A 25,850-nucleotide genomic window follows, 5' to 3' on the forward strand; every position below is an offset into this window, starting at 1 on the left:
AGTGTAATAATGTGCCAATAATGTAATAAAACTTTTGAGTCAATAATGTAATAACTTTTTGCCGATAATGTAATAATTTTGTAATGATTTTTTAATACCAGGCCAATAACGTAATAACCAGCCAATAATGTAATGCCTTATTACATTATCGGCAAAAAGTTATTACGTTATTGGCTCAAAAGTTTTATTACATTATTGGCACATTATTACACTATTGGCTTTATTACATTTGAAATGGCCAAAATTATTACGTTATTGGCAGTTATTACGTTATTGGCCGTTATTACGTTTTTGGTTGTAACAAACCCTTTTCTGATTCTGATTCTGAAAAAAGCCATTAAGGACAAAAGCCATTGAAAATTAATGCAAATATATTAAAGAACCATATATGTGTACTATTGACATTAACATGTGTTTCAGAGAGCAGGAGATATGATGACTAGTTGCCTATAAGTATTGTAATGGTGCAAAAAGTCAAACTTCAGAGGCATGTTATCATTTATCCTAACCTTTATTGGAATGTACATCCAAGTTTAGTTGCAGGAATCTGAGGGAACGGATGTAAGAACAAAACTGGACAAGAACATCTGAAACAACCACAACCAAATTCACTCTATCCGGATGGAGCAATTTAACTGGATAGTTTTTATTTAAAGGCCGAAATGAAATAGAGTAACGAGGCTGTTTTTAAAATGTAAGGAGTAAAAAGTACAGATAATTGCGTGGAAATGTAAGGAGTAAAAGTAAAAAGTCGTCTGAAAAATAATTACTCCAGTGAATATAAATAACCAAAATTTCTACTTAAGTAAGGTAACGAAGTATTTGTACTTTGTTACTTGACACCTCTGGATTTCAAACGCTTTTTTTTTTTCCAGCTAAACGTCTGTATCCTTTAGCCCACTTTGACAAAGTTATGTCTGATTTTGTGAAGCGGTAAGACGGCGAGAGCTTAGGCTGGATTGGAGATTGAGTGGATAGTATGATTAGCAGCAACGCATGCAGCACATGCAACTCCACTGACGGGGCAGCACTGATCAGTTCACATACCGGACTTTACAGAAAAACTGAAGCGGTCTGAAAAGAGTTCCACGATAGATGTCATTTCTACAATGACATGAAGACACAGAAAAAGAAGGAATGGGTTCAAAAAAATAGAATAAATATTGACGTTGCAGACATACAGCAAAAAATACGGGCTTTGATAGGGAGGGGGACATGAGGAACATGCGGGACACAAACAGAGCGGAGGACTTCTAACACCGAGTCTTTGAAGATGTTAATCCAACCTGAACCGCTCTCGCAATTTGAAATGTTTGTGTATCAGCTGGGTTCACGACATCACAGTACATGTGAACAAAAACATTCCACATGCAGTTCATCAATCTTAGGAAGTTAGTCGTAATTGGAGGAAAAAGACTATTTTCCTCAAGCCGGCATACGATACGATTTATTAATATCATTGAGAGGAAAAAAACAAACAAATCATACTGAGCTTGATGTTGATATCGCATTAAATATTACATTTTGTTTATACCAGATGATGCAAGTCAAAAAGACATGTTGGGGATTATGAATCACAGACCTCTCCACCACTTCAATATCAAAGCAGAAACGCTTGTCGATGGAGTCCGTTTTCCTTCGAATGCACGACTTGAGCCTGAACATCTCTGGCTGATTCAGGACAAGTCCATTCTTACAAAAACAAAGACACAAACAAACAAAAACAAGGAAATGTTTAATGCCTAATCATACATCACAAAAAAAGGTAGTAAATAGCATTAGATATGAATTAACACGTTACGGTTTTCATTTCTAACTCTGTGTAAACAAGACCAGGAACCTAAAACATTAATAAGTTCTTCATTTATTGAGTGCAGAAATACTAGGATTGCTACAAGTGAAATAATTAATGATAATGATGTATTATTTCTTAAAAAACACAAACTTGTACCATGGATCATATACAGTCAAGTAAGAAAAAAACAAATATCTCAATTTTGGAGTTTTACACATCAGTATATAGATTTGAAAAAAAGCCTCTTAAAATTAAGCAAACAGAGCAATAACATAAGACACCATATCATTATATAACAAAACTAAAGAAAAAAGAGAAAGCAGTGTGTGGAAAAACTAAACACAGACAATTTCAACAGAGCCTGTCGAGGCATCCTGATTCTTTTCCTCTTAGACACCAAAAAATGAGTCTACTTCCTATGAATTTGACTCTGATTTCCAGGGGTCGGTACCAACGGACCCAAGACAAAGTGTGGATTTAGATCACCAATCAGGGCAACGAAGCATCTGACATAGGCAGAGCCACGACGGGACGAGTGTCAACAAAAGACATAAAATCGAACAGTAAAGTCAATCGGGAATGTCTGCAACTGGTTTTACAGTAAAAACTTGCTGATCCATGATGTTACTAGTAATTCTGTTTTGACTCTTGGATGGTCCTGTATGAGTCAGCCCCGGCCCCGCCGTGACTGGTTCGGTATCTTCTGTGACCGAAGTAAATTACTGTGATTAGGAGGGGCACCGGACATATTTCACTGGAGAGAGCCTTGACACAATTCCTGGTGCTGACTTTTGTTTTATTCACCGTTGGCAAGCAGCTCATTGTGAAAACTGCAAAAAACTAAACAAAAGTGAGTTACAATAACTTAAAATAACCTAAAGAAATATGTAATATGTAAAAACAATTGCACTGGGCCCCATAGCTATGGTACGACGGAGTATTAGGGCCAAACTAAGACAAAAAAAATTGGAAATTACGAGAATAAAGTCGTAAAATTACGAGAATAAAGTCATAGCCTAATGTTACGAGAATAAAGTCCTAATATTACGACTTTATTCTCGCAACATTTTAAGAATCCTGCCGGGCCCGCGAGCCGAGCAGGAACCTGCTTGCTGTGAGGCGACAGTGCTAACCACCAAGTTGCCGTAACAGTGAACAATTGTGATTGCATATATGCACAGAACGTCTTCAAAACAGTTTCCAACGCCTTATACATGGTACGTCCCATACTTCATATTCACAAGCACCAGAACTCTGCCCCTTCCTGGCCTACCCGAGGAACAACACTGCAATCAACACATTGTACTGAGCCCTTGTTACGAGCCCACATTAGTAATACCCCCCCTGTAAAACTGCCATCCCCCCTTTCCATCCCTTATGTCATTTCATCAATGAATGTGGTTTTACTGCTATTTCAACATTTAGAGTCATCACCAGAAAAATAACTTATTTGACAATTTTCACCTGTTTCAAGTAAATTTTCACTTGAAATAAGTAGAAAAATCTGCCAGTGGGACAAGATTTATCTTCTCATTACAAGCAAAAAAATCTTGTTCCACTGGCAGATTTTTCTACTTATTTCAAGTGAAAATTTACTTGAAACAGGTGAAAATTGTTGTTGTGTTGTTGTGAATATTTGTCTTGTTGAAAAAAGACAAATATTCTTGTTAATATTTTGAGTTTTTGCAGTGATCCATGTTACTTATCCTGTGAAGGACAGAGTCATATTGATAAGTTCAGAAAAGTGTTTTTTATTGTTGTGTTTTGATGTATTTGATGTAAGCCCAGTGGATATTTAAAGCTTACAGAAGGCTGCATTTAACTGCTGCTATGTCATTCCTGCAGTATTTCTGCTGTTTTGGTCACTGCTATTATTTGTAATATATTATATTATTTGTAATCAGCACAAATTATCTGTCCCCATATGAAAAAATCCACCATCCCCCCTGGTTTTCTTTTACAACTCGAGTACTGGTAATACTAGTCACATAGGAAGCTGAGTGACTTAGCAGTTGGGTATCTTTTACTTCCACTAGTAGTATTAATGATCATTTCTGGAGTAGTGCAATACAATAAGGACAACACAACACAAATAACACAATTCCATAGCCAGATACAAATATGAGATCTGTATGTATATGTGTCTGCAAACTGTGTGTACTTGACAAAAAAGGCATGGGCTATCCCACGATGAACTGATCAGCAGAACATGTGGGCATGAAAGCAGAAATTTGTCCCGTTTGCTGGTCTGGAGCATTCAGGTGTGTATTAACATAATGCCAATGAGGCAATGCATCAGCAATGATCTTAGAGAAGCAGCTGTGCTTGTCAGTACAGGAGAAGTTATAAGGTCTCTCCGAAAAACGTGGAGCACATCTTTCTGCAGTGAGAAAGATTATTTAGACGTGGAAACCACTCGACACAGGTGCCAGTCTTATCCACGTCACTGGAATCCTCAAAGGCTTGATTCAGCACAATTGGATTTCTCGATTCTTGAAGAAGACTCACAAAGCGGCTTCAAATCTCCTAAACAGGCAGTTTTATAACCACTCACATCCTCATGTGACCAAAACCAAGTATGTATCCATAGGAGTGGTGAAGAAATCCTCTGGATGGAAGGTCAAACGTCTTCAAGTGACAAGAAAGGAAGTGCAGTTGTTTTTGTTCAAGCCTTTGAGGATATTACCGCCATCTGACCCTCAGTTATCAGTTTAAATGCTAAAGTTCATGCGGCTACTGTTAACATGAATATGCACAGGTTTGGATTGTTTCTTTTCCTAGAGAGAACAAGACAGCACTGATTTAGTTATTTACTTTTCTAAGTTGCGTTTTTGCATTTGTGCACAGACAAGAGCAAAGTTCGGTGAAGATGCAGAGCACCACATTATCTCTGGTTTTAGGCATGTTTGTAAAAACCAACACACAACCCAACAGAGCTACGACCAGCCTATCATGAGCGAATACGATAGTGGCGGTGGTAGGGCTGGGCGATATATCGAGATTTTAATATATCGATATATTTTCAAACCCGATGTGGTATGAGACAATATCGTTTATATCGATTTAAAAAAAAATAAAAAAATATGATTTTGATATAGCTTATTTTGTGACAAATTGACTTGAATGTTTTATTTGAGATTTGCACAAATGTTTTGTTATTTGCACAACTGTCAACCTCAGTGGAAAAGTCTGCCTGTTACTGTCTACATTGTATTAATTGCACAGTGTATTTTAATTTAATTGTTATGCAGGAAAGGGATATTTGTTTTATTTTATTCAAGAAGCATTTTTATTCTATATATGCAAGCAGTTTATTTTTATTTCATTTGTTTTATACATTTTGATATTGTGCAGACCTCTGTTGATAAAGGTACCTGTGTGACATTTGGCACGAGGCTTTGTATTAAAACTGACTGTTTTTTTAAGGGTTTGCCTCAGAAAAAAATGAAGCTAACAGAGATGCTATGCTATTGTGCTTTGGGGGAAACCCCAATTATGGCACAGAAAAAATATCGATATATATTGAGTATCGCCATTCAGCTAGAAAATATCGAGATATGACTTTTGGTCCATATCTCCCAGCCCTAGGCGGTGGAGAGGCGATCCTTTAGTCTTGGCGCCACTGAACGTCAGAATTCATCTGAATACCAAATGTCCTACAGTCAAACCTGAGGTGTTCGCCCGACAGCTAAAGCTCGGCTGAAATTCAATCGTATAAAGTGGGCACTGATCTCAGGCACATCGGCAAAGCTATGACAGAAGGGGTCAAAAAAGACAAGAAATGTGGCGTCAACCTGACGCGACCTTCGGCAAATGTCTCCAACAGAGAGGAGTGGGCCTACACTGCTCCACAACTAGGGGAGAGGCTGACTGTTTAATGCATAAAACAATTACTTCAAGTTATTGCCACTAAAAGTGCTTCTACAATCTCAAGACATGAGATATACTTCGTTTTCCACACATTTATTTGTGAAATAAATCCCGACTAAGTGTATTAGCTGAGGTCATATTCACCTCAATTTAAGTTTTTTTTTTCATCGTGTTCTGATACATAAAACCTTGGAATTAAAAGAGGTGACACTTTTGACGATGCAAAACAAATCTGCCAAAAGTCTGTTCAAACAGCAGTTTCATTCCTTGAGCTTGCCTTTCCTGTTATTTGGAGATTTTATCTTTAAAAATATTCAGTCTGCCTCGAGCTAACAAATCTTTTGTTTTCTGTGCCAGTTCAGTGACTTTGACAGTTTTCCTTTTTTTTGTTTTCGTCCCTTGAGGGGGTTAAGCATTTATAAACGGGCTCTCGGTTTCACCCTCACAGATTACCCCTCGCCCTCATCTTCTATCGTGTATACACAGCCAAACTAAAGTAAACTGAACCAAACTACCTGCTTCCCAGCTGACTTGTTTTCCGTGTTGATCATGGCGAAGGTCTTGTTGCTTTTGTCGTATGTGCAGTAGTGACGTGTCCAAGTGCATCCCAGAGGACCTGCGACAGAAGAACGAGGAAGAAAATAGTAGTCGAGCCAAAACTGTTTTGCTCTGAATCACAGGCTTCTGGAAAGACTTCTGAAAATCAATGCACGATTAAATGTTGTGATAAATCAAAAGTTGTTTATTACTGCTGATAAAAATCTACTATTTGTGGTAACACCCGCTACACACACACACACACACACATACACATACATGCATATGTTTGAGAACAGATCAAAGTGAATCTGTAAACAGGATGAATTATGAGCTTTGTGTGAGAGGATCTCCTCTGCAGAGGCCTGGGAGAGCTGGAGACATGTTTATAGTGATGGATGTAGAGCCATGCACACATAAATGAGGTGGGGGGGAGGGGGTGTCGGAGGGCCGGGGGCGCTGCTAAGAAGACTCACGTTTCTCCTGCACGTACAGGAAGCCCTCCATCGTCCACAGGCCCGGAGGTTTATAGTCCTGGTCTGCAGACCTTATCCTGTTCATCAGCTTCTCCACTTCCTGCTTGGTACTGACAAAGTTGTTTCGAGTCTATGCAACAACAACAACAACACCAACAAAAGATGCAGGAATTAACTTTCCATTAACAGTGTACCATCAAGTAACATCATTTTTTTCAACAATTTATCACCTTAAAAACTTTAAAGCGGTGACCGATGCTTAAAATTGGTGTAGCTGATAGAACGAAATGATAATTTACAACCCTTCAACCACATCAATATTGTATTGGAAAAGTATAATTACCATATTTTCCGCACTATAAGGTGCACCTTCAATGAATGACGTATTTTAAAACGTTTCCATATATAAGGCGCACTGCATTATAAGGCGCACTAAATATATGGTAAAATACCGTACTATAGTGGCTGGGATTGAGTTACGTATCTACCTGATGGAGCTGCGCTACAGGAAATGCTACAAAATCCTACAGCAAATGCAAAAAAAAAACCAAGAAGAAAAGTACCGTATGTCAAACTTTATTAACAAAATAAAAACCAGCTTTGCTCCGTCTCGTCAAAGTCGCCATTATGCGAGTCAGCGTCGCTGCTGTTGTCTTGAACGTCTGTGACGATTCCTGACGTTTTTAGCGCCATTACTTCGGCGACACCAACTACAGTAGCTACAATCCCCCTGACTACAGTAACAGAAATTACTGTAATGATCATATATAAGGCGCACTGCATTATAAGGCGCACTGCCAGTCTTTTAGAAAATTAAAGGCTTTTAGGTGCGCCTCATAGTGCGGAAAATACGGTAGGTCCAAATTTCCGATGTTAATTTTCTCTAACGTATCGCTGAGACAGCCTCATCTTCTCCTGCGCGTGTTAGTGCTCTTTGCATCCGAGGACACGGAGAGAGCGTTGTAGAGCCCAAACTGTCAGAGCACTGGCATTTACATTGAGCCCGACTGAAATTTGTACCCTCAAGCTGAGAGGATTGAAATCATAGAGATGGAGGTAAGGGCCACGGCAGCAACTGCAGATTTACTCCAGAGTCTTAAGTGTTTTTTGACACAGTGCCATTAAATGGCTTGTAGTAACCGCCTCCAACGCGACACTGAAAATATCAGTCCTGAGAGCAGTCGCGCAGCTGCCCGCCTGGGAAAACTCTGCCTGCTGTTTCAGGAGATGATGGGCTGCAGGATCTGATTACGTGCCTGGTTGCCTTTGTCTACAGTCCTTGATGTAATGAGACTTACGTTTTGTAGGTTGAACTGGAGTTGTTGTTTGTATGGATCAAATTCATGAGCCAGCTCGTATCCTTCGTGGTAGAATGTAAACAAACCCTGAAGAAAGGCCAGGAGCTGGAAAAAAACACCATTTATTAATGATTTAAGGCATTAATCATTACAAACATGAATACAAATTCACATCAGAGAACAATCACCTTTAAAATTTAAAGATTATAGTTTTAATCTATTCATGAAAGGAATCCTGAATGCAGTGAATTTGCATATTTCAACTACCCCCTTAATTATAATGCTGCTACGTAAAGGCTACATTATTTATTTTAGCTGTACACCACCAGTCATTTTATCATCACAAATGCCACTCTGCGGATATCCATGCTTTCAGTCAAACTTTTAATGCACTTAAAGTGCAATGCATTAAAACAAATGATGTTGTCCTCATCGTTCATGAATACATTTGTTGAAACGAAACACTTTCTTGTTGATGCACAAGATCAGAGAAAAAAGGGAAGTTTCAGAAAGTTGTAGCTATTGTAGCAGACAGATATTGATCTTATTTTCCGTTTAACACGCAGACATCCTTGACCACTGCAAGGGGGAAAAAAATGATAATACTGGAAGTGCATCCGGAGGAAAAAGTGATCTCAACTCTAGCATGGAGGATCCAACAAACACAGAGTCCTCTCTGTCAAATCCTCCGGCACGACCGCTGATTTCATTTCTGTGCTAAGGCTCCTTATATCAAACGTTCAAGGATGAACTGCCTTATCTCTGCCTAGATTAATCACAGACAAGGCTGAGCCTTGTCATTTTTCCCACCACTACCTGCGGTCTTGAGATTTGCATTTCGGGCATGGGACACGGGTGACTTGCCTGTAGATGTAATCAAATGGAAACAGTTTTCAAACACTTCACTCCCATCTCACGTTCTTCTAAGCTCAGGTCTGCGCTCAAAAATCTCGGATCTGACCCAACACATCTGTACGATGGAGGATTTATTCAAACTTTCCCTGAGTGGATCGAGGGTTATAATCATCACTCAATGTATGATGAAGATGACACATTTTGTGAGATGCAGCAGTGAAAACATGAGATTTTGTTCTTGCCTTCAATCATTCTCATTTAAAAAAGGCCACTTGTAGTTGAAGTAGGTTCAAAGATCCATTGCTGGACTATTTCCTATATAAACAAAAGCAAAATACTTATACAGATATGTCTAGGGATGATGCATTTTCTTACCGGCTCAACAAACTCAAACTTCTTCTTTTCTTGTACTTCCTGTATCTTGAAAATATACTCGAGGGACGCATCGTAAAAGAGTTGTCTCTCCTTATCAATCTGCGCATCAGCCTGAGAATGAACAAACAAAAAACGAAGGGGTCGGCGCTGTGACAAAGACAGGGGTCAACCTGGTACAGCGCTGCGTTAATGCCTGCATTACCACAAGGAAACAGTGTGTGCTTAAACAAGTGAGGATCAAAGAGTCATGCACAAGCACAAGAGCTTCAGAAGACGCTCAGCCAACCGTAAAACAGCATTATTCTAACGCGAGCGTGAGGGATGAGGAAATTTCTTCCTGGCTTTACCTCTTGCAGATACGCCTCCTTCTTCTTGGATGACAGGTTGAGGTGTCTCTCGAGCGTGGAGTAGTATTTCTCCGTTTCCTTGTCAAATTTCTTCTTCACCTCCTAAAAACATGAAAGGCATATACATTAGATGAAATGTGACGCTCATCCCTGAGCTGGGGCCGCCACTAGGTGGAGGTCTAACTGCATTTTCAGATGCCGTTTGGTATTTAAAAAGTCTCCCAATAGATCACCTTGGATCATAAATGTGGTGTATGTGACGAGCAAACAGCATCAGCATGACTGTGCATCATCAATAGGGCTTCGGGGGAGGAAAAATGCCCCGGTATTTTTTGTGTTGCCCCAGCTGAGCGCACGCGTTCAAAGCAAAAAATTCGAAACACTGTAAATCACAAACGGCCTAATGCATCTGGCACAGTCACAGACGGGACTGGCTGGTCGCTGTTTGCATTCCCCCCCCTCATTGATATGCTCTGCTGTCCACCTGCAGAGATAAGTCCAGCTCAACAGTCACAAGTTTCCAGGATTCAGAAAGCCACAGGAAATGGACTTTTCATGCCAGATGCCCATCGAAGAAGCTGACCATTCCGCCAAAGAAAAACATCAATTTTACGGGGCCTTAATCAAACTCTTTCGCGGCTGGAGAGAAACCGACCCAGATGAGGAGCATTCGAGTGTCTCATCGGAAAGTCTGACCTCTGAGCCGAGCTTTGCCCGCTTCACGCCCAACTCGCTGCACATATATGGATGGCCGGGCTGGGGAACAGACGCAAAAGAGGCTGGGGGGTGGGGGGGGGGGGGGTAAAGTGTGAGCAGAGAGACCACTGAAACCAGATCCTGCTTGTTTGTTTTCATTCCCATGGCCCTGAAATTTAGCAAGTCTAATCTAGCAGCGACTGATGTGACCTAGAAGAGTATTTCGTTTCGACAAGTCCCACAGTAGTTAATAGAGGAGTTTAACACAAATCACAATAATGCTCCCACATAACTACTGCAAGTACAGGAGAAAATCAATACATAATTTCATGTTGTGGCATCTTATTTCCATCCTTCTTATGATTTCTGGCCCAGGAATGATTTTTTTCTGGGGGGTGGGGGAAAAAAAGAAAATAAAAAATCAATTCCATATATAGGGCTTCTTTTTCCAAAACAAAGAAAAAATAAACGTGGGCAGCAAAACAAACATATGATTAAGAATGAAAACAGCTGACCGGAAGCAAATTTCCCAAAGGGATCTTTCTTTTTTTTTCTTTTAAACATATATCACTAAAGTACCAAGGTGACTGTCTGTGCTGCCACTGTGAGTGCCGGCGACGGGCGCTATTTTCCAGACACGTTCAACAACCGAAGCCCTGGGGAAAACACTAACGCGCACAGGCACACACACACACACACACCAGAGATCACGTTATATTAAAAGCTTTAGGTTTTGCAGAGACCCACAGTCACAGCAGGAAACTCCCAGCGCCGCTGACCAGTACGAGCATGCCGGTAAAACTCTCCACGTCTGGAGAAAGTCTTTCCTCCTTCCAAACAGCAGCCAGTGACTCAGTGCTGCGGTGCATTTGTGAGTCAGCCTGATTAAGTCACCTGAAGTGGGATGCTTTGTTTTGAACCTGGCGGGATGTGCACAGACTCGTAACAACTGTAATGATCTCCTCGCAGGACAGTAGGTGTTTCGTGTGTCTCTCACCCCAAACACCGCCCCAAACATAACCCTGTGATCAGACTGAAACATTCTTGAAAAAAGATCGTAAAAAAAAAAGAGAGATCTAAAGAAAGCCGGTGCAGAGAAAGGCAAAGGCTTTGAAGCCCAACATGTGAGGACAGAAGATATCAGTTCAGATGGATGTATATACCCTGAAGTGCACGTTAGGTGAGGGGTTTCTGACACAAACTAATGCCAGCACCAGTCAGAGCACCAGCCAACACTCTGCAGTGCACAGAACACACATGAACCTATCACTCGGCAGGTTTTGTCATCTGATTGCTTTGTTCACACTCATGAATAAATCAGATAGAACAGGACGACATTCTGATGCAGATTGCTTTGTCGTGGAGTTCCTATCTGGTGACGTGTCATGAAGCTGGCGTCATGCTTTTATGGCAGCCGAACCGCTCGCTAATATGCGTACCAGGAAGGGAGATTAATGAGAAGAAGGGGAAAAAAAGTGCAGCAAGCTTTTCCTCTGGTCATCATGACATTTTTAACTTTTTTCTTTTAACTTTTCTTTCCCTCCATCCCCAGACGGACGCTGATAACAGACATGACAACTGCAGGAGTATTTTTTGGACACTGGTGCTACGTTGCCAGTGTTGCCAGTGGCCCTAACGAGCCTTAGGGCCATCATTTCTGAGTCTCCAATCACCATGGTAACAGATGTAAGCGGGAATAGATGTCAAGGCCGTCTGCGTGTGTGAATATATATAAATATATATGTATTTAAAATAATAATAAGGAGAGAGATGCAAACATCAATGGACAGTCTGGCGTCACGTGAAGCATATTTCATCACATTATCACGCTAAACTCATCCTTTGAGCAATGACATGAAAAGGATATCATTGCAACCTATCTCTGGAAGCTCATTAGGGACAGCTAATTGGAGTATGGGTCCGGAGTGGCAATTAAATAGTAATGGCTGCACTGTTATGATGCGTCGCCGTGCGAAAGCTGGTCTTAGATGAACAAGAGATTCAGGAAGGACAGAAGACTTCAGGTTGAGATCTGTTACTTTTCTACCAAACCAAAAATGTCTCATTCCTTCCCTGAAATCTTACTCATCCAGGAGACGTAAAGAGACAGCAATCAGCTGAAAATGTAACCCAAAAAAAGAAGACAAAAATCTTCCTTTGAATAATTCAAGAACAAAATATTGGGGTTACCCAACACACTGTATTTTGCCAACCTGCAAATGTCACTGCGAATCCTTAGTTTGGGAATAAACATTTATCACCGCTGGCGTGACATATGATTTCATAAAAGGAGAGGAATTTAAATACCAAATATCTTCACATTTGATCTTCAGTGGACTCTAAAGGTCTGAGTGTAGCTACAGAAAGAAAAAAAAAACTGGTATTAACCTTCAAAACTCTCACTGTTATATTGCCAAAAAGTCTTGAAAAGTTTGTGTAAACCTCTATACTGTATAGGGATGCCTTTTACTTTCCCCTCTCAATCTAATCACAAAGTAACACCTTGAATTGGCTGGAAGTTTGTAACTCTGAGTTAAATCAAAAACTCTGATGAGTGTTTCCAACCGTACCAGTCAGGGCTGATTCAGACCACGTCCATGACTGAGCTTTCTCAAAAAACCCCAATGTGCTAAGTTTCTCTGACTATCCACCCGATACATCCAGACTTAACAGTGAAGATGAGAAAAATGTGCTTTTGTTCTACGTTTCATCTCAGTTTCCAACTCTGAAGGTCAAAGATTGCCGTTCTTAGTGAACCTGTGAGTCGCGAGTTTATTTTTTTGACCATTATAAATGTTTTCACAGCAATTTAGCTTTATTAAACCAAGAGGCACTGGGGGACAGCCAGATAAAGTTCATTATGAGGAGGGACTGAGAGGGAAAACAAGAAAAGGCACTCCATTCTGTATACAGAGTCACAAAGAGGAGTGAATACAAGTAAAGGCAATAGCTTTCAAAATGATTCCCTGAAGACATAGTGCAGACATTATTGTTAGTTAGATAACAGCGACTAAATCTGACTTACAACCGCCAATCTGGACCAAGCTGTAACACTGGATGTGCAGGGACCGGACAGCCCATATAAGGAATTCCTGCACCCCGTTGTCCCCTAGACCCCAACAGGAGTCCCTGAGGGACACAGTCCCTCTCCAAGTCCATAGAGCACTTGCAGACTGGTTGGGCGACTCCAACGCCCTCTTCAGGACCGCACTGAGGGCGTGGAGCTGGTCCGCCGTTCCAGTGGCCAGTGCAAAAACCCACACTTCTCCTCTTGAATCTGAGGTGTGACTAGGCCTGTGTTGAAAACATTGATTTCCCAATTCTAAATCGATTCTCATATTAATTCCTAAAAATCGATTCATATGTCTAAAGATCCATTTTTTTTATTTTTAGTTTTTTTTTTTCTTTTATTTATTTATGTATTTTTTATTTCGTCATTACATTACAACTTTTGGTTATTTTTTTGTTTATCCCCAAAAAAGGAATGTTTTGTTGGACACGAGAATAACTGGGGCCATGTTTTTGCCTTTAAATATGTTTAAAGGTATGAAAACATTAAAGTGTTAGGTTATAATTGCATAAATTGTCTATATTTCATTACTTTATATACTGTCTTGGGGTTACATTTGCAAAAAATGCTAAAAACCAAATGCTCAAAAATTAAAAACCAAAATAGACCGAAAATGGAACAAATAAAAATGGAATGTGGGAAAAAATAAAACCGATTTCATCCGTCTCTGTTTGCTGCCCTGGATCTGTTTGGTAATTCCTACCATGATGTTTCTGAAAGCAGTTCTATCAGCATTCTGGGAGCTGATTGGTCCTTACAGCATCATTAGCTGCAATACTTGCTGTTTAATCTCAATATAATACTAGTAGTAATATTTTGCATAACTACAGTCATATAATTAATGCAACAGCTCAAATAACTGTTTAAATAACACTAACCCAAATCAATATCAGAATCGAATCGAATCGGATCGAATCAAATCTTGATAATCGATTCTGAATCTTAAGAATCGGAATCAAATCGATTCTTGACATTTGAATCGATCCCCAGCCCTAGTGTGACCATCCGACGGACAGCCCCTATCCAGCACTGCTGAACAGACCTTACCAGGGAGGCTGCAGAGAAAATTAGCTCATAGCTAAATCGTGTACAATATGTCTCTTCAGTCTCCCTCACAAATAAATCAACAACACCTACACCCCAGGTTCAAAGCTGAGGGAGATAAGTCACCCACAAGAACCTCGTGTCAGTTTCACACATAATGTCAGAACGTTTCCAACCATGACATCAGACGATGAGAAATGAGAATATGATGTAATGTAATTCAGTTTGTGGTAAACTGCCCATTTACGGGGGCAGGCTCCAGTGTTCAAACAGGTAAAAAGTAGCATCTACAAGTCCACTTAAAAATGCCTTGTGAAGTTCAGGCAAAACACATTCACTTTCTGAAAGGTTGCTCTAAAGGCCACGGATGTCACGATATGAGATGAACACACAGAGATGCATTTAATGGGTTGGAACCATCTGGGGTGCTGTCATTAGATGAGCCTATTACATTTCTGTTTCTTTATCAATGCAAATGTATATGATATGTGTGTGTATGTTGAGACAGCTCCAATACATCACCTGGTGAATCGTATTTCATTACAGGTCTATTTGTGTGAGTACAATTCAAGCTAATGTAAACTTCAACTCTAAGTAGTTGATAGGTTGATTCATTTAAAAAGATAGGTTGGTTTTTACAACTAAAGTCACCAAGATTGGTAGATTTCTTACTTTCCCATCATTTTCTGGTATTATTTAGCCCCCTCTGAATTTGTCATGGTATTTGTGCTTGGGGGAACATAATTACATAGCTGCTGGAGACCAGAGCACTCTTCACAAATTGTTCTGTTGACAAAGAAAAGATAAGATTGTCCTTTTTTTTCTTCTTCTAAGTTTGCTCCCAAATGCGGGCTTTTGTAGTTTTATGATTAATTTAAATACCAGTCCTTGAACGATTGGAAACTTACTTTCACAAACACAACTACTCTGTGAAAACATAAAATATAGCATCATTGAAAATTTGCATTTGCTCGTTCAGTAAATAGCATTAAGTGGTTACACATTTAAAAATAAATATATCACATTTTTTATTTTACAATGAGGTATGATGCACAATTTTTCTGTAATTCCAAAGATTTGCTGTTTGAATGACATCAAAAACACATCTTCAAAACAGCCTGGAGGGGATCTTATCATTCTTCAAGTTTGGAGGAAAATTACCACAATGTAAACAAATGAAAATGAGCACTTCCCAAGACATAATTGCCACTATCTTTTGACAGCGTCACTTATGAGAGACGCATAGAAGCATATTTTCTGTCATGTGCATAAAAGAAACGGATCATAACCTCCAAGGTTTAACAAAGTAAAAGCACGTTCTTCTCTGTAGAACAGCTAAAGCTTTACAAACAGCTTGAAAGCAGTTCCCTTCACTGATGAGTTCACAAATGACAAAAACTAACATTTATAGACAAAATATATATAATTTTAGAAACACAAATGAGTAGTGCAGAGCAAAAACAGCAGGGCTAGGGTTGTCACTTAGAAATTGAATATGTGTACAGTAGACTGCAGGTTATTCTGATTGACAGCAAACAGTTTAACTTCTGAAAGTATTGCTTGATTCCTAGGAAGATATCAACTTTCAAAAAAAGAAATGCAACAACAATTTCAGACCTACATCTCAGTTTGGCATATGGAGTTCCGGTGAAAATAGCCTACGCAGTTTGTGCAGTTTGAAAGGCTTTGTTCCAAAGCATTTGCTGGAGACTTGTGTAAAGCAGACTGTGCCTAATATGTCCTGTAGAGCTGCAGTCAATCTGCTGGCGCGTCTTGGCCACGGAAGTGTTGTGCTTGTGCCTTGGAAGTTGATACACTGGTACGTAACCTCGGTGGGATTACTCCCAGTATACCCATAAAAGGCAAAAGCTCCCGGTTTTGTCCATCTGATGTTCTCAGACATGGCGAAGTGCAGTAACTGGAAGGGTCAGACAGCCTGCAGATCCTCCAGATTCTTAGAACTGTGGAAAGTTGCTCAGCCACTCGTTGCGTCTGCCTTTTATCTCACTCTAGTTGGGCTAATGCCTAGTGGGGGGGGTGGGGGGTGGGCTGGAGGAGGACAGAGCCATTAGAAGGAAGTGGTCGGAGGAAATGAGAGGTAGTGGGAGTGATGGGATCTGTGGCTTTTAAGAAACCATTTTATAAACATAGATGGTCGGAGCAATAACACTGAGCACGTTGATATAGGAGTGTGAAAGGAAGAAATGGCAGCAATGTGCTATTTCATTATGGCAGATGCGTGTGATGGTTGGGGTAGGCAGCAACGGCGGTTAGTCAGTCTGATCAGACACGGAGATGCTGTTCACACCTCAGCACGGAGAAGAGAAATGGCTCCATTATGTTGCAGGTTGGCTTGTGAGGGGACCAATGAAGTGCATCAAGATGACTATTTCTGGAGACCAGTGGCTGTCAAAGTCATGTAAAATAAATCAAAATGAGAGAGCGTGACTTTGAGGCGGAGAAGTCCCTCACAGGGGTAAGGGCCATGTTAAGATGTGCAAATGATTCATGGTGGAGGGTCGAGCTTGCTAGTGGAGTCACAAACTCAGTGGGAGGGTTTTGAAAGAGGCTTCAGTTATACCAGCTTGCTCATGTGTGTTCTCACCGAGGGAGTGACCACAGACAAGCTGCAGCACTTTCATATCACGCCTTTGTGTTGGCCAGAAATGAAAGCATGGCTTGTAGCAAGAAAAACCCACACTGTTCTTTACAGTCATCTCCACCCTCAACAACATGTCCACTGTGAAACCGGGATGCCTTCAAGCAACACCGTGCAGAACTCCAGCTGGCATCAATCTCCCCGTGCCCAGTAAGTAACAGAGAACCGCACAGGATTACAGTAATCTGATTACAAATGTGCCCCGGCTTCAGAGTTCACTTTGAAGAAGGAGCACTTGGGGAAGGTGACATTTAACATCGTCTTTGCATATTTTTCAAAGAAAATAACGAGTGAAATAGTGTACCAGAGTCATTAATGTGGTAATGTGTATTATGCCAAAAATATAAATTGTGTCAAATTACTTTGGAAAATAACGCAGAGACCATAAATCATGAAAAATGCCTCTGTCAAAGACAGTTTAGTGCAATGTTCAATATGCCACCTGTAATTAACTAAACATAAGTTAAAAAAAGGGAACCAGGAGGTCCTAATATCTTTTTTATATCAAAACAGAAACTGGTGTGTTTGTGCACCCCCTACTAAGCTGATTAATTAAGGAAAAAGTCCTTTCTCTTGGCAGTGTGAGGATTTACATTTAATTAATGATTTACATACGGTAGGACAGACAAAAAGGGGTGGAGAGAGAGAGAAGGTGAGGGTGTCAGAGCACATGAAATCTCCAACGCCGCTCAGCTGCTAATTGCGTACGTGGGTGGTCTCTTACCTTTGCCGCACCAATTTGCTCCTTTCGAAATTTTTCCAAGGGAGTAATCAAGACATCATCTGCATTCTGAATCTGAAAAAGAAATCAAAGAAAACAGAGAGGGAGAGACGCACGTCAGCCCGACTGAATGATGCCATCCAAGTCATTGTTACCATCTAAATGACTCATAAGAAAAAAGAAATATATCACAAAAAGCCAATCCGGTAGTCACTCAGTTTGATTACAAATGTGTCACGGAGGAAATCATGACAAAGAAAAATCTAAAAGCTCCAGTCAAAGAGGCTCAGAGACACATTGGATCCAAACAGAGGTGGAGGCTAAATTAATCACATTCATTAGCATCTCTCACACCAGTGACAACCAACCCCATTGTCAGAATCGGAGAGACAGAAAGCATTCAACAATAGTCCTGCCAGGCAGATGAAAATGGGACCTTTTTTACGTGATCTGTGAAGCAACAGTGTTGTTAAACCTCCTTGAAATATGACAGAGTGCTACAGACGAGGCAGCTTTACAAGTACGGCCTGTGTTGCATTTTAATTTTGGAGCTTGTGTATTTCTCTATATTTCTCTAGAGACCTCTCCAGTGTCACGACTGGAGTAAAAGGTCTCTCCAAAAGCCCCACCCGCCCCTTTTTTTTATTTATTTTTTATTCAATACCAGACAGAAACTGATAGGATGAGATATATTGTGCCAATTACAGCCCATGCTCAATCCTTGCGGGTGAGCGGTTCAAAGAGGTGCCATTAAGGTGCTCTGAATTTCATGTGGATGGGCTTTCATCCATCGGGATCAGACGACACCAGGCTGGCGGAGCCGCTCAACGGGAGACTCCGTCACCGACGACATGGCTCTTAGCTTGATTTAAGGTGTGATTCTGTGTAGTGAGTGCATGCGATAAACTGTCGGCCAAGCTCTAATACATCCGTGATACATGCACTAATTTAGCCGCGTCGGCTCAGATAGGCTATCGGCTCCCGAACACACCTTTCCTCTCATGACGGAGTTTTCATATTTTGAACCATTAATCAAAATGCATTTTCTTGTCTTTTTTTTTTCTTCCAAAAATAACCTTGTCAGTTCCATCCCACGAGCACAAAGAGTTGCTTCAAAAGGGAGCTAACATCTCTCAGAGCCTGCATTGTTTTTTTTTTTTCTTCCTCCCTCTTCATGGCAGGGATGAGGGATGCTCTAAGCTCGTGGTTAAAAATCAGTAGATTTGCTGTAATGAAGTACATTTGTATATTGTATAAAGTATATTTGTTGTCCTTCAGAGACAGACATTCACACACTCATAACCACAATCTTCCTCAGACTGTAATGGCTGTATTCGATTATAATTCCAAATATTTGCAGTCTGCAATGCTACAAGCACTGACTCTCAAGTACCAGCGAGCAAATTACGGATAGATAACGCTGGTTATGTTGTAACAGTGACAACCCCTCTCTGGCACGGAGACACACACACACACACACAGTGAACATTTGGTTCTTGTGCCTGTGGTAGAAAATGGGCAGGTGGGGCAATCTGTTATTGCCAGACTACTGGGAGCGTCTCAGAAATGTCAAGGACAGACGAAGAACTGGCAGTAGGGAGTTGGGGGGGGGGGTGTGCTGCTGGAAGAAGCGTGGTGTCCGGCTGCTCCGGCGACTCCGCCACGCATCTCACAGGGCTGAGAGGTTCTGCTGCCGTGGTGTGAGACAGGACACCGAGCAGCGCCGACGTCAATTATTCGGCAAGACGGCGTTCAATCTCTGCCTTGATTAAGATAGTTCATCTTTACGACGAAGGAAACGTCACAGCCAGGGCCGCCGCAAGGGGTGTGCGAACCGTGCGACCGCACGGGGCCTCGCGCTATGGGCCGTTTTTGAAAAAAAAAATAAAAAAATTTGAATTTTTTTCCCCGTTTTTTTTTCTTCCTTTTTTCCCTTATAAATATCAACAGTCACGTTCCATTACAGACCTAAATGTGTAATAGTCTGTGCATATCAATAAATATATGTGCAATGATGCGCGTGTCTGTTGTTCAATACAACTGATCAGACCAAGCGCAGACACAAGCTGCTCTGATCCAGACGGGTGGAGTTGGAACAAACTGTCACACAATGTCGAGAGAACGAGACAGAATCAGGAAATTTCCATCAGGGGATGAAAAAAGAAAAAAACTAAAGAAAATGGAAGAGTTTAATGCCTCTCTGAAAGGCTCGTTTGATAAATTTGTTAGAAAAATCACAGATCCGACCGGGTCTCAAGCAGCCGCGTCGAGGCAAGTCAAATGATGATGAGGCAGGGGAAGGTATCCAGTATTTTGCAAATTGGAGAGTTAAAATTGCGCATATAGACACCCGATCCGACCCGAAAAACAAAAATTTTGCGCGCGTGAGCATAGCGAGCGCGCGAGGGCCCCCCCCAGCCATTTCGCACAGGGCCTCGCAAATCTCCCAGACGGCTCTGGTCACAGCACACCATAAAGTTGTTTGCAGTTGGAAGTGAAGCGATAAGTCAGACTCCTATGGATTTTAAATTTCACTGGCAAGTGCAATAATGGCTAACTTTTATTAATGTGTCTGTTAAGGACACAGCAACAACTGGACAAACAAAAACATATTTTGTCCCCCTTAGTTCCTGTGGGGACTTTTGTTTTACCTAAATTGTACAAAGAATTAAACAAAAGTCAATAAAAAATAGAAGTACAAAAGAAAATATTTGGTAATTACTGGTATTTGAATAGTAAACAGATTGGAGTCGAATTAAGGCGATACACATCAGGCAGAAAGGCGAGCAAGCAGAGTATTTCTCTTTTTAATCTTTAAACGTTTAAAAATTATGCAGCAAATACTAATTATAAAGCCGGCCCGCTGTTAATATTGCTCTGTAATGAAGTGTTACAGTACATTTACACAAGCCTACAGAGAAAAAACAACGCTAACCGAGACGAGAATCTGGAAACGATGATTTTTCACATGTATGTTGACACTCCGCTCTCAGTTCTCCACAATAAAAGAATTACAAATTTAGATAAAATAAGATCAACGCTTTCATCAGCGCGAGATGACACGTTCAGCTTTTACCGCAGAGGCCCTGAAACGAAACACCTGACTGAAAAGTATCAAGGGACAATGACAAAATCATTTGAAATTAAAATAATTACAGGTTGTGTTTAAACGGGTATGTGTAACCTTCATTTATAATCAGCTGCTTGTTAGAAATTTGAATGTAGATTGCTTTATTACCACTCCTAACCCGTGGTATGATCCATCACTAAATGAGCTTTGGAAATGAGTACTTCTGGAAAATAAATGAAGGTAATTTGGTTGCAAGTGACACTCGAACACTGGACGAGTGGAGGACATTTGATGGTCATCAAAACTAGATGTTATCATCCTCCAATCATATCAAAGTCATTAGGTTATCTGCCGTGTCAACAGCAAGACTCATAATACTGCATCACCGTGGTAACGTTATATTCTCCGTCCCTCTCAGCCTGACTGAGCGTACTATTATCGCGCCTTAAACATAGATTTCTAATGTCATGCGTGTTTTTTTTTTCCAATTTGAGCTAAATGGACAATGCATTTGAATATAAAGCACTCAAGGATTTGAAGATTATGGTCTGATAATCAAAAGTGAGTGAAAGCAAAACAATGAAAAGATAAGAAAAGATGGCATCCATTGGTAAAAATATAATCAGCATATCAACACTTAACCCCCTCCCCACACAAGTTATCAGATTATTAATATCCAATACGTTGATACAGATATTCATACTTGAAAGCAGCCAACTTATTTAATACTCGATGGATTACTTTCAGGCTGGCATTGTGCCGAATGCCCTCAGCAACAGCCTCTCTCAACAGGATTAAATCCATATGAGCGAGCACAGTGTGATGCTTGAAAGGATGCAATAGCGCTAAGCAATTTCATTACCAGATAGGGGGAGGAATGTCAATGTGCTGCATTTCCCTTGCTCCCGATTTCACCCGGTCCAAATATCAAGCGGATCAAAAGTGTTACTCTGAGGTTAATTTGCAGAGAGAGATCAGAATGCCACCAAGGCCAGATCAAACTGAAAAGTGCAGCGTCTGCCAGGCGAAATTTACCGCTGTCAGAAATAACTTTGGATCTGCTTTAAAGGTGACTCATCTGGATAGTTGAGAAACATACCTGTTCTTCTTTGAAACATTCATCTGCAGAGCCACAAAGATGTCCTTATGATAACAGTAGCAAAGGTGCTTCATTTGTTTTGCAGATGCACAGCAGATCCACTGTGTTTTCTTTCCACTGAACGGCTGAGGTGCTTCGGCTGAAGTCACATTGATTTCTGTGGGTGTGTGTTTGTGTATTTCTGTTCTAACATGCCATTGCTTTTAATCACTGAAGCATTAAAGTGTGAAATGCTCAGTCTCATAATGTGCAAGTCTATAACTGGGTGGTAAATAATTTTTACCAGCTTTTTGTCTGTTCTGCTTTGATGGTGTCCCCTCAACGAAAGGCCAACTTAACACAAGTAAAAGTCCAGCATCTTTGCAGCAAATCAACTGAATAACACGCACAAGCACACCCACAAACACACGCAGCAAGAAGCGGGGCCATGTTTGCAGGCTGAGGAGGAACCATAAAAGCCTGCTCGGTCGTGGCGCCACGCTATCGTTCAAAAGAAAAAAAGCATATTTTTGTTTGCCGTCTTGCTTTTTCACCCTTGCAAACACATTTCAAGCAAACGTGGCTCCGGGCAGAGAAAAGAGCTGCCGAAGAAAGAAAAGACACCTGGGCTTTGACAAGTGTGCTTTTTTATCAGGCCCCGCTTGCCAGTTTAAATCTGCAGGGTGGGACAATTTAGCAAATGTGTCTGACAGAAACGGGTCAGAATTTTAACACTCGGACAGGAGAATATATATTTAAATAAACATGCCTAATTATGATTGATGCGAACTACACAAATGTTTTTTAACACACCTGTTAAAACTAAGTGAGTTTTAATGCAAAATGTGCGTCATCCATGAAAATAAACAACTATCTCACATTTTGGGATGTCGGCCAAGACTTATTGATTTTCTTCTTTTTCCATGTTTCTTGGTCAGCACGAAGAAAATAGATGATAATGAAGACTTAGAGCTCCAAGATGGCAAGACAGCAACATTAAACATCTGCACCTACAGCCGCCGACATGTGGTTCAGATGGTTAAAGCACTACTGAACAGATCGATTATGATCAATAGATCAGAGTTAAAAGCAGGATAAAAGGTTTGCTGTTTAAATTTGTCAATCTGTTTAGTAAAAGCTATTCTCACTTTGAAATCATGAAAAATGTGCCTTTTATTGTTGAAAGTGTTGTTTTTTCACATCACGTCAGTTTAGTTATCGTGTTAAAACTACAGCGTAGAACTTTAATGAGTGATATTTATCAAAGTATTGCGTGTGAAATCAAGCAGCTATATTGTTGTCAGGGGGAATATTCATCGCTGCTTCCCGAGTAACAGTGAAGCAACACGAAACAGACATAAAGAGCCTGACGTCTGCACTTCTAGGGCCTGGGCTGTGTAACAGCTAGTAAAAGCCAGCAGCGGCGAATGAAAATAGCAGCAACGCTCACATCATTAATAACAGCAACAGCAGGAGCGACCAAAAGGAATTAAGCTAACTCATTAACGTAGGTGTAAGCATCGCCCCGCAGAACAAATTACTGCGTTGAATACATAATAAATGTTCTCGTGATCATCCTGACAGAGCTGAACCTCCTATTTCATGCCGGTGCTGCGATGTGACCCGTGTAACATGAAGAAAACAACACTTGTGTGTTTCTGCTTCCTGTTTGCTGTATGTGTTGGAGGAGAATTGTGTGTGTCATCATCGCAGATATAATAAATCTTTCTGTGCTGCAGAAGCATCTCCTCTAACTTTTATGACTGTCAAATGGAAACAAAGAGAGAGAGAGAGCTGTTAAGTGGGGACGTGAAGAAGCTGCTAAAACAGATACAGCAGCTGCTTTTTAGGATTTTCCTGTTTACTTTATGTATCGCCTGGCTGCTGGTGATTTAACGTTGTCTTAACTGATATCTGAATTTGAGGATGGCATACATCTGCTTTTATATTTGTGTGTTAAATGTCTCAACTAATAAAAATCTCCATAATTACAGTAGACTGTTTTTTTCACATAGAAACGTATGTTCGCATTGGATGAAAATGACCTCTGGACCCAGACATCTGCATTTAGTTCAGCGTATTCGCGCTGGATAAATGAATATTTACCGACATCCATCCCTGGAATGGACGTACAGGTCTGGCCTTTTATTTAACATTCTCTCTGAATATTGAGTTACAAATGTCTGATCAGAGTTCAGTGACAACGCGTCATATTTTGACAAGTGACAAAATCAGCCTACGTGCTTAAAGGTGACCTATTATGGCATTTAATGTATATTTTAAACAGGCCTTGAATGTCTTAAAAACAATCTAAAGCTTGTTTTTTCTACATAAATCATAAATCCAGCCTGTGGGCCCTGTCACTAGTTTTACCGCTTCTAACCTCTTTTTCTGCGCCTCATTTTTAGGGAAGGGGGGGGTATGATAATGAGGCTCTGTGCTGATTGGCTCCCTGAATGACGTGTAGCAGGGGAGGAGCATAAACCTTGCTCCGCCACAGCAGCCCGAGCCTGTAAATGATCACAACACTGAATTTTCACAAATGGCAACTTTATTGTTAAAAAAATAAAATATGAGTTGTATATAAATAACATTTATGCACTATTTAAGCCGGATCTACCCGGCGGATGCTGAACGCTGGCCCGGAGCCACGCCGGGCGCCCGGGAACAGCGCTGCTGGAGCAGCGCGCATCACCGCGGCTTTAACGGGGAATCTGACCGGTTCCGACCGGCCGGGACCGCAGGAACCGGCCTGGACTGGTAGCAGGGACTCCCGGGGACCGACCAGCGGAATTTCAGCCGGATCTGCCCGGCGGATGCTGCGCGACGGGCGCTGCAACCCCACGGCGGGCGCACAGATCGGCTCCGGAGCGCATCCGCGGCGCATCGCCCGTTACCGGGGATCAAACCGACAGATTTGCCTGAAAATCTCGGAGGGTGAAGCTGGTCCAGCCTGGGACGGACCCCCGAGGACCCAGCTCCCAAACCACCCGGGAACCTGGATGATTTAACCCGGATCCGCTCCGCCGCGGCGCCGCTTCCGACTGGCTGAAGGATGGAGCGCTCCAGCAGCGGAGAGAGCTGGTTGTGGGCGTGGTTTCAGCAGCGGAGGCTGAACCTATGGAAATCTGCTCCTGTCATTACGTAACGACAGGAGCAGATTCTAATCGGCTCAAAAAAAACCACGTGACACTGGGGGACTCTGTCCGGCGGGGTCAGAGACCTTGCAGAAATTCATGGTATTTTGTCTCCCCTGTGCTGGCAGGGTGAGGGGAGACCACTTTATATATGTTAAAACAAGAAAAAACGTGTTTTTCATAATAGGTCCCCTTTAAGTTGCCATGGTAATGTAATTAATGGTACACATAACCGGAGCTTTCATTGAAGCCGTAAAGGTTTGGTGCGGTCGAGAGGGTTAGTGCTTGATGAAAGACAAAAGTTCCTCACAGCGTGAAGCAGCAACACGCGTCATCATCTCGCCGCGGTTCTTCTGCTGATCTGGACTTCCTGTTTTATAAATCTCAGCGTGAAGTTGATTCATTTCTTTCTGTTCATTATACTACATGTGGTGGATATAAAGTTGTAATATAATATCACACTATGTACCGCATGAGACATGATTACGGCGGGGAAGAGGCAGAAAAGGCATCGAGAGGAACGTTTTAAAAATCGATTGCCGCCGCACGTCATCGATTTACTGTATGAACGAGCACCGGATTAAAATGATCTCATGACTCTGGTGTTTGCTGGAACAAGGAAGTTCATTGGTGGTGGAATCTTTTTCTTTACACATCAGGGAAATTGCACATTTGAACTGGATTTAAACCACAGATGTCCCCTCTAACTTTTACACAGGTCGCCAGATCATTTTAATCCACTGCTAATCAAATCCTACCAAATGTAGGAAACATTTAAAAAAAAAAACGACTTTAGCAGGAAAAATACGGGACTGATTTTCC

The 25,850-nt window shown here is 41.2% G+C and overlaps 1 protein-coding gene across 4 annotated transcripts in view; it reads right to left on the minus strand.

Moving 5' to 3' along the window:
* The window catches only part of LOC133441962 (rho GTPase-activating protein 42), a 103,552-nt gene that overhangs the window by 13,663 nt on the left and 64,039 nt on the right, over positions 1–25,850 (minus strand). For 2 of the 4 annotated variants that reach the window (XM_061719793.1, XM_061719792.1), the window contains exons 4-11: positions 17,747–17,818; positions 9,554–9,655; positions 9,207–9,317; positions 7,977–8,081; positions 6,679–6,808; positions 6,181–6,281; positions 1,583–1,692; positions 1,048–1,104 (exon numbers count right to left, since the gene is read on the minus strand). In XM_061719793.1, the coding sequence (XP_061575777.1) occupies positions 1,048–1,104; positions 1,583–1,692; positions 6,181–6,281; positions 6,679–6,808; positions 7,977–8,081; positions 9,207–9,317; positions 9,554–9,655; positions 17,747–17,818 (788 nt within the window). The remainder of the gene's footprint in view (positions 1–1,047; positions 1,105–1,582; positions 1,693–6,180; positions 6,282–6,678; positions 6,809–7,976; positions 8,082–9,206; positions 9,318–9,553; positions 9,656–17,746; positions 17,819–25,850) is intronic. The other 2 variants (XM_061719795.1, XM_061719794.1) reach the window with 1 other exon arrangement.

This window comes from Cololabis saira, chromosome 4 (assembly GCF_033807715.1).
Source record: "Cololabis saira isolate AMF1-May2022 chromosome 4, fColSai1.1, whole genome shotgun sequence".
Lineage (NCBI taxonomy): Eukaryota > Metazoa > Chordata > Actinopteri > Beloniformes > Belonidae > Cololabis > Cololabis saira.